General features: G+C 44.1%; 1 protein-coding gene across 2 annotated transcripts in view; it reads right to left on the bottom strand.

Annotated features, from left to right (window-relative positions):
* PRODH2 (proline dehydrogenase 2) overlaps positions 1-12985 on the bottom strand; it is a 47535-nt gene that overhangs the window by 19919 nt on the left and 14631 nt on the right. For both annotated transcript variants that reach the window (XM_029607073.1, XM_029607071.1), the window contains exon 7: positions 1327-1406. In XM_029607073.1, coding sequence (XP_029462933.1) covers positions 1327-1406 — 80 coding nt within the window. The remainder of the gene's footprint in view (positions 1-1326; positions 1407-12985) is intronic.

The raw sequence follows: 12985 nt of genomic DNA, 5'->3' as shown, positions 1-12985 counted from the left end.
TCTGACCCACTTCATATATGTGGATGATATCCAAATACTAATTCCAATACACAACACTCTGGAAGATACCTACAAAAAACCAGCCACTTACCTCACCAAAATAAAGCAACTACTAACCAACATGAAACTCATCCTAAACTTCGATAAGACAGAAATAATCATGTATTTGCTTTAAATACCTGTATTCAATTTATAATGTAATGTTATAAAAGTTTGAAAAGAAAAGACAGAAATAATCATGCTGGATAGAAAGAACAACTCTCCTCACCTACCACCACTCAACATAATGAACCAAAAGGCGGCAATCTCCCCTGTAACTCATGCCCGCAACCTAGGAGTCATAATTGACAATGAACTATCCTTCAAGAACCACATCACTGCTAAAATCAAGGATGGATATCACAAACTCCTAACCCTATGACATCTAAAACCTTTCCATTCCCCCAACGACTTCAGAACAGTACTTTAACTACTCATCTTCTCCAACCTGGACTACTGCAACTCCCTGCTATTCAACTTACCTCTCACCACCATCCGACCACTCCAAATCCTTCAAAATACAGCCGCCAGAATACTCACAGGAACTAAGAAACACGATCACATTATTCCACTTATATCACTACACTGGCTCCCAATAAAATTCAAGATAGACTACAAAATACTTTCCATATTACACAAAATAATATACGAAAAACGAACAAACTGGCTAAGTACATCTATAAACTCCACTTACCAAACCGAAACCTCCGCTCAACTAACAAAGGTCTATTAAAAATTCCACCTGCTCATTCCAAACAACTTATCTAAATTCAAAAGAGAGCCATATCCCTAGGAAGTCCCATTCTGGAGCTCCATCCCAACCGAACTTAGAACATAGCAAAATTTAAAAACCTTCAAAAAAGAACTAAAAACTTGGATGTTTACCAAAGCTACCAAAACATCCAATGACTCTCTGTTATTACTTATCCTCCCTACCGGCCCTATGTAAACATGTGGAACCAATGCAAGCACGTAATATAACCGTATAGTTTGACATCCGAACTACGTTTATAACGCCTACAATAACTATGTTAACAATCGCATGAACCTTTTGAACACTATGTTAAACCTCAAACTTTGTAAACCGTTGTGATGGCAAAACCGAACAACGGTATATAAAACTCGATAAATAAATAAATAAAATAAATGACAGGCAACACATATTTATTTATTTATTTAAACATTTTTATATACCAGCATTAGTTGTGGACATCATGCCGGTTTACAGTAAATGGGTTAAGCTTGGAAATTACATTTTAACGGAAGACACTTAAACTTCTTTCTTACCGGCGCCATCGCTGAGGCAAACGTACATTGGAATGGCTCGTGCTCAAAGCAATCCCCATAGGGAGATGCATGTCCACCATCTGCTGGAGATAGAGAATACTGGCAAGCTGGGGTAATTGCAGGATTATATATACTGTGACGTCAGCATGCTCCATCTCCATCAGCTAGGAGCACAAACCCACTGGTCCTGAGTCCATTTGTCTACACACTAGGAAATATTACTTCCTTTTAAACTTAACTGTAGACTAAGCACTGTCCTAATTTAAACAGTGACAGTTCTAGTAACTTTGGCAGCCGAACCCCAGCTCTCTCTCTTTCTTGCTTCCGTCACTTCCTACAGAAAGTTTCTGACCCTTCTTCCAGACTCCACAGCAGCAGTAGCATCTCTAACAGCTGGCTCTCAGGTTAACTGTGGAACACTGATAATACTATAATGGTGATAATGTGTAAATATTCCCAATTGATAAAACCATATTTATTTAAATCATTCATGTATCACTTAACAGAAAAGCAAATGTTGCTTACCTGTAACAGGTGTTCTCACAGGACAGCAGGATGTTAGTCCTCACATATGGGTGACATCACAGGATGGAGCCCAATCACAGAACACTTTTGTCAAAGTTTCCAGAACTTTGACTGGCCCCTACTGGGCATGCCCAGCATGGCACTAACCCTGCAGCCAGCAGGGGTCCCCCTTCAGTCTTGTTTAAAAGCTACAGGTAGTGCCGAAAAATAAAATAAGAAAACGTTATGAACCCAACACCGCGGGGCAGTGGGTGTGTTTCGTGAGGACTAACATCCTGCTGTCCTGTGAGAACACACCTGTTACAGGTAAGCAACATTTGCTTTCTCACAGGACAAGCAGGATGGTAGTCCTCACATATTCGTGAGTACCGAGCTGAGGATGTCCAAGAAATCTTCCAGTCACTCCAGCATTCTTCCAGCAATCTTCCAGTCATTCCAGCATCCAGCATTCTTCCAGCAATCTTCCAGTCATTCCAGCATCCAGTATTCTTCCAGCAATCTTCCAGTCACTCCAGCATCCAACATCCTTCCAACAATCTTCCAGTCACTCCAACATCCAGCATTCATCAAGCCACTCCAACACCCAGCAGTCATCCAACAATCTTCTCCACCAGCAACTTCTTCCAAAAAGACAGCATGCTACAAACTTTCCCCATACCGATTGTCCCTCGCTTACTCCCCCACAGAGCTAATACACCCGTGCTCAATCTACGCTCAAAATGATCCCTGATTCCAATCATGATCTCCCCTCTAACACAATTCCTAGGCTTATCTTTAATCACCTTAACCCTTTTCAACTCGCAGTCGCTTTCAAAAAAATCTCACATGCTCAACGACCACCTCCTGGACACCCAACCGGACATTTATGCCATTACCGAAACATGGCTGAAAAACACAGACACCGCCATAATTAACCAACTGCCAACACAACAATATGACATCTTCTCTATCCCCAGACCTAAAAAAAGAGGGGGTGGAATAATGTTAATAGCAAAAAAAGAACTGAGACTGTCCCAGCAAGCCTTCAAATCGACGACCAAATTAGAAATCGGACTATTCAAATCCTCCCAGCTTCAAATCTGCCTTATCTACGCCCCCCCGGGGCTCCTAGAATCCGACCCTTCTCCACTCATCGAAATCATAGCCAAACACATCAACACTAACTCACCTGCTATCATTTTAGGAGATTTCAACCTCCATGTTGACTCCCCCACCCCATCATCTAATTGCGAAGCCCTTCTCTCATCTCTCCAGGCTATGGGATTCAAACAAATTATAAACAATCCCACACACAAGGCAGGCCACACGCTTGACCTGATATTCACTAACGAAACCATCTCGCCCATCCCCCCACCTTCTTGCACCCCCATCCTCTGGTCAGATCACTTGATAACTACAAAATTATCTATAAAACAAAAACTGACCCCTATTGCTACTAAATCCTCGATCCAGTTCAGGAAACCTTGTTCCATGGACACTCTCAACAACAGCCTGGCCAAAGACCTAATTAAACTGGACCTCTCTGATGCTGATACCGCTATTAACTCCTGGCAAACTATTACACACTCAGTAGCAAACAGAATCTGCCCCGTATCTTCAAAAGTTATCAACCCAGCTCGCACGAACAAAAAACCCTGGTTCTCAACTGAATTAAGAAAACTCAAACAAGATCTACAACACAAAGAACAACGCTGGCGGAAAGATTCCTCCCCTTCCTCACTGGCTTCTTACAAAACCGCAATGAGCCACTATAGGACATCCATTACCCGCACCAAACGAGATTTCTACGCCAAAAAAATACACGGCTTCTTATATGACCCAAAAACTCTGTTCTCATATGTTGCTGCCCTTACCACACCTATGCCCCTTACCATCCCAGAAGAAGCAGCCCAGAACAAATCCACAGAGTTGGCTATCTTCTTTGATAACAAAATCAAAAACCTACTTGCCCCCCTGGCATCAACTAACACTTCTCCAAACCCTTTGCAACCACTAAGCCTCGCAACCACTAACCCTCCTCCAACTATCCACAAACCGACACAAGAAACTCTTGAACAGACATCCTCCCTGGAAATAGAATCAATAATCAAGAAAATGAAACCTTCCTCACATCCATTGGACCAAATTCCGACCAAACTCCTTCTCACCATCCCTAACACCATTGCTAAACCGCTGGCAGACATCATAAATTGCTCCCTCAATCAAGGATCGGTCCCGGACTCCTTAAAAATTGCTTCACTGAAACCCTTACTAAAAAAACCCAACCTGGATCCAGCCAACCCTGTAAACTTCCGCCCCATTGCAAACCTACCTTTTATAGCCAAGCTAATGGAAAAGCTTGTCAACATCCGACTCACAGACTACCTTGACTCCCACAATATTCTCTACCCTTCTCAATTCGGATTCAGGAAACGCCTAAACACAGAATCCCTCCTTCTTTCTCTAACGGACAACATCTTGATGGGCCTTGACAAGGGACAATCATACCTTCTAGCCCTACTCGACATTTCTGCGGCGTTCGACACGGTAAACCACTCTATCCTCATCAACCGTTTAATGGAAATAGGCATATCTGGTTCTGCACTGCTTTGGTTCACATCCTTTCTGAACAACAGGCACTACAAAGTCAAAATAAATGACAAAGAATCCCACTCCATTCCATCAAACCAAGGAGTACCTCAGGGTTCTTCACTTTCCCCTACTCTGTTCAATATATATCTACTCCCTTTATGCCAGCTACTCAATAGCCTCAACCTCACCCATTTTATATACGCGGACGATGTGCAAATCTTAATTCCCATCTCGGACCCCATCTCCTCTACTCTAAATTTCTGGAACAACTGCTTACACGCCATCAACCTTCTTCTCTCGAGTCTCAACCTGGTCCTAAATACGTCCAAATCGGAACTCCTGGTTATCTCCCCTAGTGATAACAACCCCTTCGCCAATAATGCATTCATCCCAATAGCAAGCCAGGTCAGAGACCTTGGGGCCACCCTTGACTCTAGAATGAATTTCAAAAAATTCATTAACGCTACAACTAAAGAATGCTTCTTCAAGCTACAGGTCTTGAAGCAACTAAGACCGCTCTTACACTTCAAGGATTTCCGTTCAGTGCTTCAAGCCATACTGTTTTCAAAGATTGACTATTGTAACGCTCTACTACTCGGTCTCCCCGCTTCGTCTACCAAACCACTTCAGATGCTGCAAAACGCAGCGGCCAGGATCCTTACAAACACACGTCGCAAGGACCATATCACACCAATCCTAAAAATCCTACACTGGCTGCCCATCCAATATAGAATACTTTTCAAGGCCCTCACCATCATCCACAAATCCGTCTACCAGCAATCCACACTCCAACTCACCTTCCCACTCGAATTACATACTTCCGCAAGGCCGATCAGAACTGCCTACAAAAGTTCGCTCAAGGCCCCCCCCAACAAATCCTCGGTCCACAACTCTATTCACAAGCGAGCACTTTCAACAGCAGGTCCGCTACATTGGAATTCACTTCCCCAAGACTTACACCAGGAACAATGCCATCTAACATTCAGAAAGAAACTGAAAACCTGGCTGTTCGCAGAAGCCTACCGTTGAAGGAACTTCTTCAACCTTCACCGACTCTCACCCCTCCCTAATCCCTTCCCCCCTCTTCATTTCCCTCTCCCCCTCCCCCCCCTACTCACCTCACCCTCTCCTTCTCCCACTGGACTTACCATGTTAATAATCGCCTGTATCTTTATATGTTTATGTATCTTTAACATATAGTATTTTGTTGATTATATTTATCACTCTCCAGTTGTTTTAGTTTAAAACCTGTCCTGTCTTCCATCTCCCATGTTTTACGCCCCCTGTTTAATGTAACTTTACTTTCTACCTAGATGTTAATTGGTTTCCCCTCAGTTACATTGTAAACTGGTACGATAAGACCTGGTCTTGAGCATCGGTATAGCAAAATAAATAAAATAAATAAATAAAATAATAAAGAAATAAAGAAATGCAAATTTATTCAGGTGTGCAAGGCACTAGGACTGGGATAAAAATTTGGCCAAGGGCATCCTGAACCCTAATGGGTAGGCGGAAGGGTGTTGGTACGTCACATTGTAAATAGGTTACGAAGGACAGACTGGCCGAAGATGGAATCTTGTCTTCCGGCCATGTCCAAGCAATAGTGGGCTGCAAAGGTATGGAGAGAACTCCAGGTAGCAGCCCTGCAAATGTCAGGAAGAGGCACCGATCATAGCTGTGCTACTGAAGTCACCATGGCCCTCACAGTGTACTTTAACATGGTCTTGAAATAGAATGCCCGCTTGCTGATAGCAAAAGGATATGCAGTCTGCCAACCAGGAGGAGAGAGTCTGCTTACCCACAGGCTGCCCTAACTTGTTAGGATGAAAACAGACAAACAGTTGAGTGCTTTCCCTGTGGGCAGCTGTACGGTCTAGGTAGAATGCTAGAGCCCGTTTACAGTCAAGGGTATGCAGAGCCTGTTCTCCTGGATTGGAATGGGGCCTGGGAAAAAAGGTAGGTAGTATAATGGATTGATTGAGATGAAAGTCCAAAACTACCTTAGGCAAAAATTTAGGGTGAGTGCGGAGTACTGTCCGGTCCTGCAGAAGTTTAGTGTAAGGCAGATAGGTAACTAGAGCCTGTAATTCACTAACTCTGCGAGCCGAAGTGATTGCCAGAAGGAAAATCACTTTCCATGTGAGATAGTGAAGATCACAGGATTGAAGAGGCTCGAATGGTGGTTTCATGAGCCGACCCAAAACCAGATTGAGGTCCCAAGAATGGGCCGGAGGACGCAGTGGAGGCTTGAGGTGAAGCAAGCCCTTCAGAAAACGTGTTACAAGGGGTTGTACTGATATGGGTACATCCCCAACACCTTTATGGAAGGCAGCTACCGCACTGATATGCATTCTGATGGAAGAGGTTTTTAGACCTGACTCTGATAAGTGCCAGAGATAGTCCAAAAACTTCATGATTGGACAGGTAAAGGGGTCAAGGGACTGAAGGGCACCATGACGTAAACCTGTTCCATTTGTAAGAGTAAGATTTTCTCGTGGAAGGCTTTCGTGAAGCAATCAGGACACGGGAAACTGGTTCAGAAAGGTTAAGTAGCTGAAGGATTAACCTTTCAACATCCATGCCATCAGGGACAAGGCTTGAAGATTGGGGTGGCATAGGCACCCATCGTTTTGAGTGATCAGAAGCGGGTCCTTGCCTAAGGGAATGTGCCTGCGAATGGAGAGATCCTGAAGTATTGGAAACCACACTTGGCATGGCCAGTGAGGTGCTATCAGGATCATGGTTCCCTTGTCCTGACAGAGCTTCATGAGAGTCTTCGAGAGAAGAGGAAGTGGAGGGAATGCATAAAGTAGACCGGTTGCTCATGAGAGGGAGAATGCGTTTCTGGGCTGAGCGTTTTTGCTGCAAATGAGAGAGCAGAAATTCTCTACTTTGCGGTTTTGAGGAGACACAAAGAGGTCTATCTGAGGATATCCCCATTGTTGGAAGATGGAGTTCGCTACTGAGGGGTTGAGAGACCATTCATGCAGTTGAAAGATGCGACTCAGCTTGTCTGCCAACACATTGTCCACTCCCGGCAAGTAGGTGGCCCTGAGGTACATCGAATGGGAGAGAGCTTCCGCCCATATCTGTGCAGCTTCCTGACACAGAAGGAAGGAGCCCGTGCCTCCCTGTTTGTTGATGTACCACATGGCCACCTGGTTGTACGTCTGGATCAGGATAATTTGATTTGAGAGGCGATCCTGAAATGCCCTGAGAGCATAACTGATTGCTCGAAGCTCCAGGAAATTTATTTGGTGTTTGGCTTCCTCTGGAGACCAAGATCCTTGTGTCTGCAGATTGGCCACATGGGCTCCCCAGCCGAGGTTGGAAGCATCGGTAGTGAGAGTTAATTGAGGGTCTGGAGCCTGAAAGGGCAAGCCTTGGAGGAGATTGATCTGATTTTTCCACCAGGCAAGAGACTGACGGAATGAGTCAGTTACGTGGACAATGGTTGACAGGGGCTGAATGCTTTGAGTCCATTAAGACCTTAGAGTCCACTGCATGACTCATGGCCAAGCGGGCCATTGGTGTGACCTGAACTGAGGACGCCATGTGTCCCAGGAGGATGAGAAAGTGGCGTGCAGTCGCGGAGTGCTGAGACTGCAGCTGGTGTGCAAGAGTCACGAGAGTGAGAGCTCGCTGTCGAGGCAGAAAAGCCTTTGCCTGCAAGTTGTCCAAGTCTGCCCTAATGAATGACAAGGTTTAAGATGGGACTAAGTAGGATTTGTCGTAGTTGACGAGAAATCCTAAAGAAATTAGAGTGTGTAAGGTTAGATTGAGGGACGAAAAAGCAGCTTGCTGAGTGGGAGCCCTGATTAACCAATCGTCTAGATAGGGGTAAACGTGAACACCTTGAGTCCTGAGGAAGGCTGCAACTATTACGAGGCACTTTGTGAAGACTTGTAGCGCAGACGCTAGGCTGAATGGAAGCACTCGGTACTGATAGTTCTTGGGGCCTACCAGAAACCTCAGGTATTTGCGATGTAATGGAGTTATCGCAATATGAGTGTATGCGTCCTGGAGGTCCAGAGAGCAGAGCCAGTCTCCTCTTTATAGAAGAGGAAGAAGCGAGCCTAAGGTTACCATCTTGAATTTCTCTTGCTGGAGGTACTTGTCGAGGGTCTGTAGCTCCAGAATAGGACAAACACCTCCTGATTTTTTGGGGATTAGAAAGTACCGGGAATAGAATCCTAGGCCGCTCTGAGAGTAGGGTACGGGTTCTATTGCCTTGGACTGGAGGAGGAGGGAGACCTCCTGATCCAGAAGGATGGAGTGATCGGATGTTCTCCACGTCGGTAGAGGTGGGGAGTCCGGTGGCACGGAGAGAAAGTTCAGATGGTAACCCTGAGCAATTATCGCCAGTACCCATTGGTCTGAGGTGATTGAGTGCCATATGTTGTTGAAGTGGCACAGTCGACCTCCCACTGGTATGTGAGGCAATGGAAGCTGGCTGCTGCTCTCTAGGGAGAAGTCAAAAACCTGAAGCAGGACCTGGTTGAGGAGCTGCTTGCGGTTTTTGTTTCCGTGTCTGATGAGACTGGGCTTTTTGAAAAGGTCTCATGGAACGGAATCTGGTTGGTGGTGGAAGAATGACTTCTTAGAGTCCTTTCGGAAGGGCTGTTTTGAAGAGTAATGGAGAGAGAGCTGTCTTAGGGGTCTCATGATGGTCCTTAAGTTCCACCACCGTCCGTTGAATCTGTTCACCAAACAGATTATCTCCTACACAGGGTAAGTCTGATAACCTGTCTTGTACCTCAGGGAGAAGGTCGGAAGACTTGAGCCAGGCCCATCTCCTTGCCGAAATAGCGGCTGCAGATACCCTAGTAGCAGTGTCAAAGATATTGTAATATGATCTGATCTCATGCTTGCCTGCCTCAAAACCCTTGTTTACTAGGGTTTGGAGCTGATCTTGAAATTGCTGAGGCAGGGAGTCTGTGAAATCTTGTATCTGCTTAAAAATGACCCTATTATATTGGGTCTTATAGAGCTGATAAGCAGCAATTCGGGAGATGAGCATTGATCCTTGGAAGACACGGTGACCAATGGCATCTAGAAACTTCTGTTCCTTGCCAGGGGGAAAAGAAGTGTGAGGCTTTGATCTCTTTGCTCTTTTCTGTGCAGATTCTACCACTACAGATTGGTGATCCAATTGAGGTTTCTGAAAATCCAGAGCTGACTGCACCAAATAGGTAGTATCAGCTTTTCTGTGGACTGGAGCAATGGAGCCAGGATGTTCCGAGTTCTTCTTGAGGAGATCCAGAAGAACCTGGTGGATAGGGATGGAGGTTATTTCCTTGGGAGCATCCAGGAATTATAGCAACTCCATCATCTGATGTCTATCATCCTGTTCAGTCTGTAATTGGAAGGGAACCAATTCAGACATTTCCTTCACAAAATCTATAAAAGAAAGGTCCTCTGGAAGAGAATACTTTCTACTTTCAGTAGGTGAAGGTGGTGAAGGCAAATCATCAGTGTCTGGGGAGGAATCATCAGTCCAGGTATCATAGGGATCGGCACCTGCTCCTCTAGGAACTAGAGAAGGACGGGATGGTGGGATACTTGAGGGTCCTGGTCTAGGCTCCTAAGGAATCTAAGGAATAATTGGAGGCACCGATGAAGGCATCGAAGGCATCGATGGATGGCTTGGTGGCGCCGACGGGCCGGTAGCGATGGACATATCAGCATCGATGGCTGAGGTAGAACTCCCGATGGAGGGATGCAGAACGGTGTTTCTCCTCCCGATGACAGAGTAAGCGGGGACCGGAGCCATCGGCGACCCGGGGTCCATCGGTGGAAAAGCGGCAATGAGCGCTTCCATCCTGGAGAGCAGTGGTGCCAACGCTGCCGGAATCGGGTCAGTGGTTGGTTCCACAATCGGTACCGGTGTCAGTGTTGGAGGAACCTGGAGTCATTGCATCGCCTTGTAGATGGCCTCCTGAACCATCCGGTCCAGTTCTTCTCGGAGACCTGGAGCAAGCAGCCCTGGCTCCGGAACAGAAGGAGACATAGCCGGAAGGACCACTAACGGCGATATTAAGTCAGAGGTCCCAAAGTAAAAAATTATTTAAAAAAAATAAAAAAATGTAAAATCGGCCCATGGCTCAAAACCGGACGCTCAATTTAGCCGGCGCCCGGTTTCCGAACCCGTGGCTGTCAGCAGGTTTGAGAACAGACGCCGGCAAAATTGAGCGTCGGCTGTCAAACTCGCTGACAGCCGCCGCTCCTGTCAAAAAAAGAGGCGCTCGCCTGCTCTCCCGCAACTTTTACTGAATCGGCCTGATTGATCTCAAAGGACGATTGGATTTTTAACTGTATTTATGACTATGAAATATTCTATTTTGTGTTTTCTTATCTTGTTTTATGATTACATTTCATTTTATGGTTGATATATTTTTCTGGATTTATTTATTTTTAATATGTTGTAAACCTTTGTGACGGCTAGTCCAAACAAAGGTATATAAAAATCTACTAAATAAACAAATAAAATAAATTATACCAAGTTATATATAAATTTAACCTAGAAAATCCAAATGACCCAACAAAAAATATAATAAAATGAGCGAAAAAAGGGATATGTTCAAACACCAAAGCAGAGCAAATCACAGTCCATTCATTCTTGTAAACTGGATCTTCTTTATAATCATAACATATCTTTAAAAAAAACAAAACAAAAAAACTCCTCATTTTTGTATTTTTATGTTGCCAAGATGTCTTCCAAAGTATTTCTTATGGAGCCTTAAAATCATGCACTTTTCTCTTGCTTCGATCTATCTCAATTGACTGATACGCCAGCAACTTGTTGCAGATCATACTGAATATTTAAAGAACCACTGTAATCATTTCACTGAACCTGAGCTGAACTGAACTGTGAAACACTGCCATTTGCTGTCCAGTAGAAGGAGTTTCAAATGACAAGCAACATTTACACTGAAACTGTTTTGCTATAGGTGCCTAAATCGTTTTTAAAAACTGTTCTCTATACACAGACATTGGTAACACAGAATAGACTGCAATGAAAGACAATTTTTAAAATGAGCAATAAAATAGATAGGAAGGATAAGAGTATCATCATCAAAAAAATTATGAAGCCAAACATAACAGCTAGCTGCTCTCGCTCTCAAAACATTCCAGTTGAAAAAAAAAACAAACCCAAGGTCTAGAGCATTAAGAAGTGCAGCACCAGATCTGTGGAACTCACTACCGCCCCTTATCTGCATCAGATATTAATGGCTACTTGTATTTTCAGTATGAGCTAAAAATAGGGCTCGTTGGCACGTCCACCTGCTTCAGCTGAAAACATCTCATATAAGGTCCTGTTACTTGGGGGTTGGGGTCATCAAATGATTGAGAGGTTAGATTTTCTGTAAATTATGATAGATCAAAGTCAGACACTGCTCAAATTATCATATCAGTCTTGATGTAAACCAGCTACATTATGAAGCATCCTCACTTTTCCCTACACTATAATTTGCATGCAATACTTTTTTTGTAACTTTTTATTTATAGCCGCGCACACATACAATTAGATTCACCTTTGAACAAAGATATCCACATCTTGCAAATACTAAAAGCATTTAACCCATTTAAATATACCGTGATCCACAAGTACCGATCAGCCACAAAAGGTGAATACAAATCTTAAGAAATTTATCCAAGACTAAATATAATTTAACAGCAGAACTACTATAAACATCAGTACATTGTTTCTTAAACTTTGATACACCTCATATACAAGAGGACATCAGACGATTCTTGTAGCAAACCTAGAGCAATACCTGTAGCTGCAACATTTAGAAAAATGCACTATAACAACTTGTATGAAGCATTTATCGATCAAGTAAAAGGTCATAAAATGGGATGGCTGTATGCATGCTAGTGATAGGAAAATTAGTTCTTATCTGTTAATTTTCGTTCCTGTAGTACCATGGATCAGTCCAGACCGTGGTTGAGCCTCCTGTTCAACAGATGGAGACAGACCAACTGAAAGGGTATCCTATATCAGGACAGAGCCTACCCCTGCAGCCCCTCAGTATAACCATTGTCAAAGCAGAGAAACACAAAGAACAAGATCAAGCAAGAAACCAAAAAAACTCAACTGAGTAACTCTACAACCTTTGAAGGAACTCTGTAGAAAAAACGCTCTTGCATATACTTGGTCAGTAAAATTGATGCTTCCGGTGTCCTGAAGATAAGAATACAGTACTGGCATCTGGAGATCTGTAGGAAAAGCTTCGAGTGGACGACGTGAAAGAAAACAGGGAAGGGCGTCTGGACTGATCCGTGGTACTACAGGAACGAAAATTTAACAGGTAAGAACTAATTTTCCTTTCCCTGTATTTACCTGGATCAGTCCAGACCGTGGGTTGTACCAAAGCTTCCCTAAACCGGGTGGGACCGAGACAGTCCCGCTCAAAGCACTTGCTGACCAAAAGAACCAAAAACCGGTGCTTGCACATCCAGCCGGTAGTGTCGAGCAAATGTATGCAGGGACGTCCATGTAGCGGCCCTGCAGATCTCTTGTGGAGAAACCGATTGACTCTCTGCCCAGGAAGTAGCTTGA

This window comes from Rhinatrema bivittatum, chromosome 6 (genome assembly GCF_901001135.1).
Source record: "Rhinatrema bivittatum chromosome 6, aRhiBiv1.1, whole genome shotgun sequence".
Classification (NCBI taxonomy): Eukaryota; Metazoa; Chordata; class Amphibia; order Gymnophiona; family Rhinatrematidae; genus Rhinatrema; species Rhinatrema bivittatum.
This window is presented reverse-complemented; position numbering and strand designations above follow the sequence as displayed.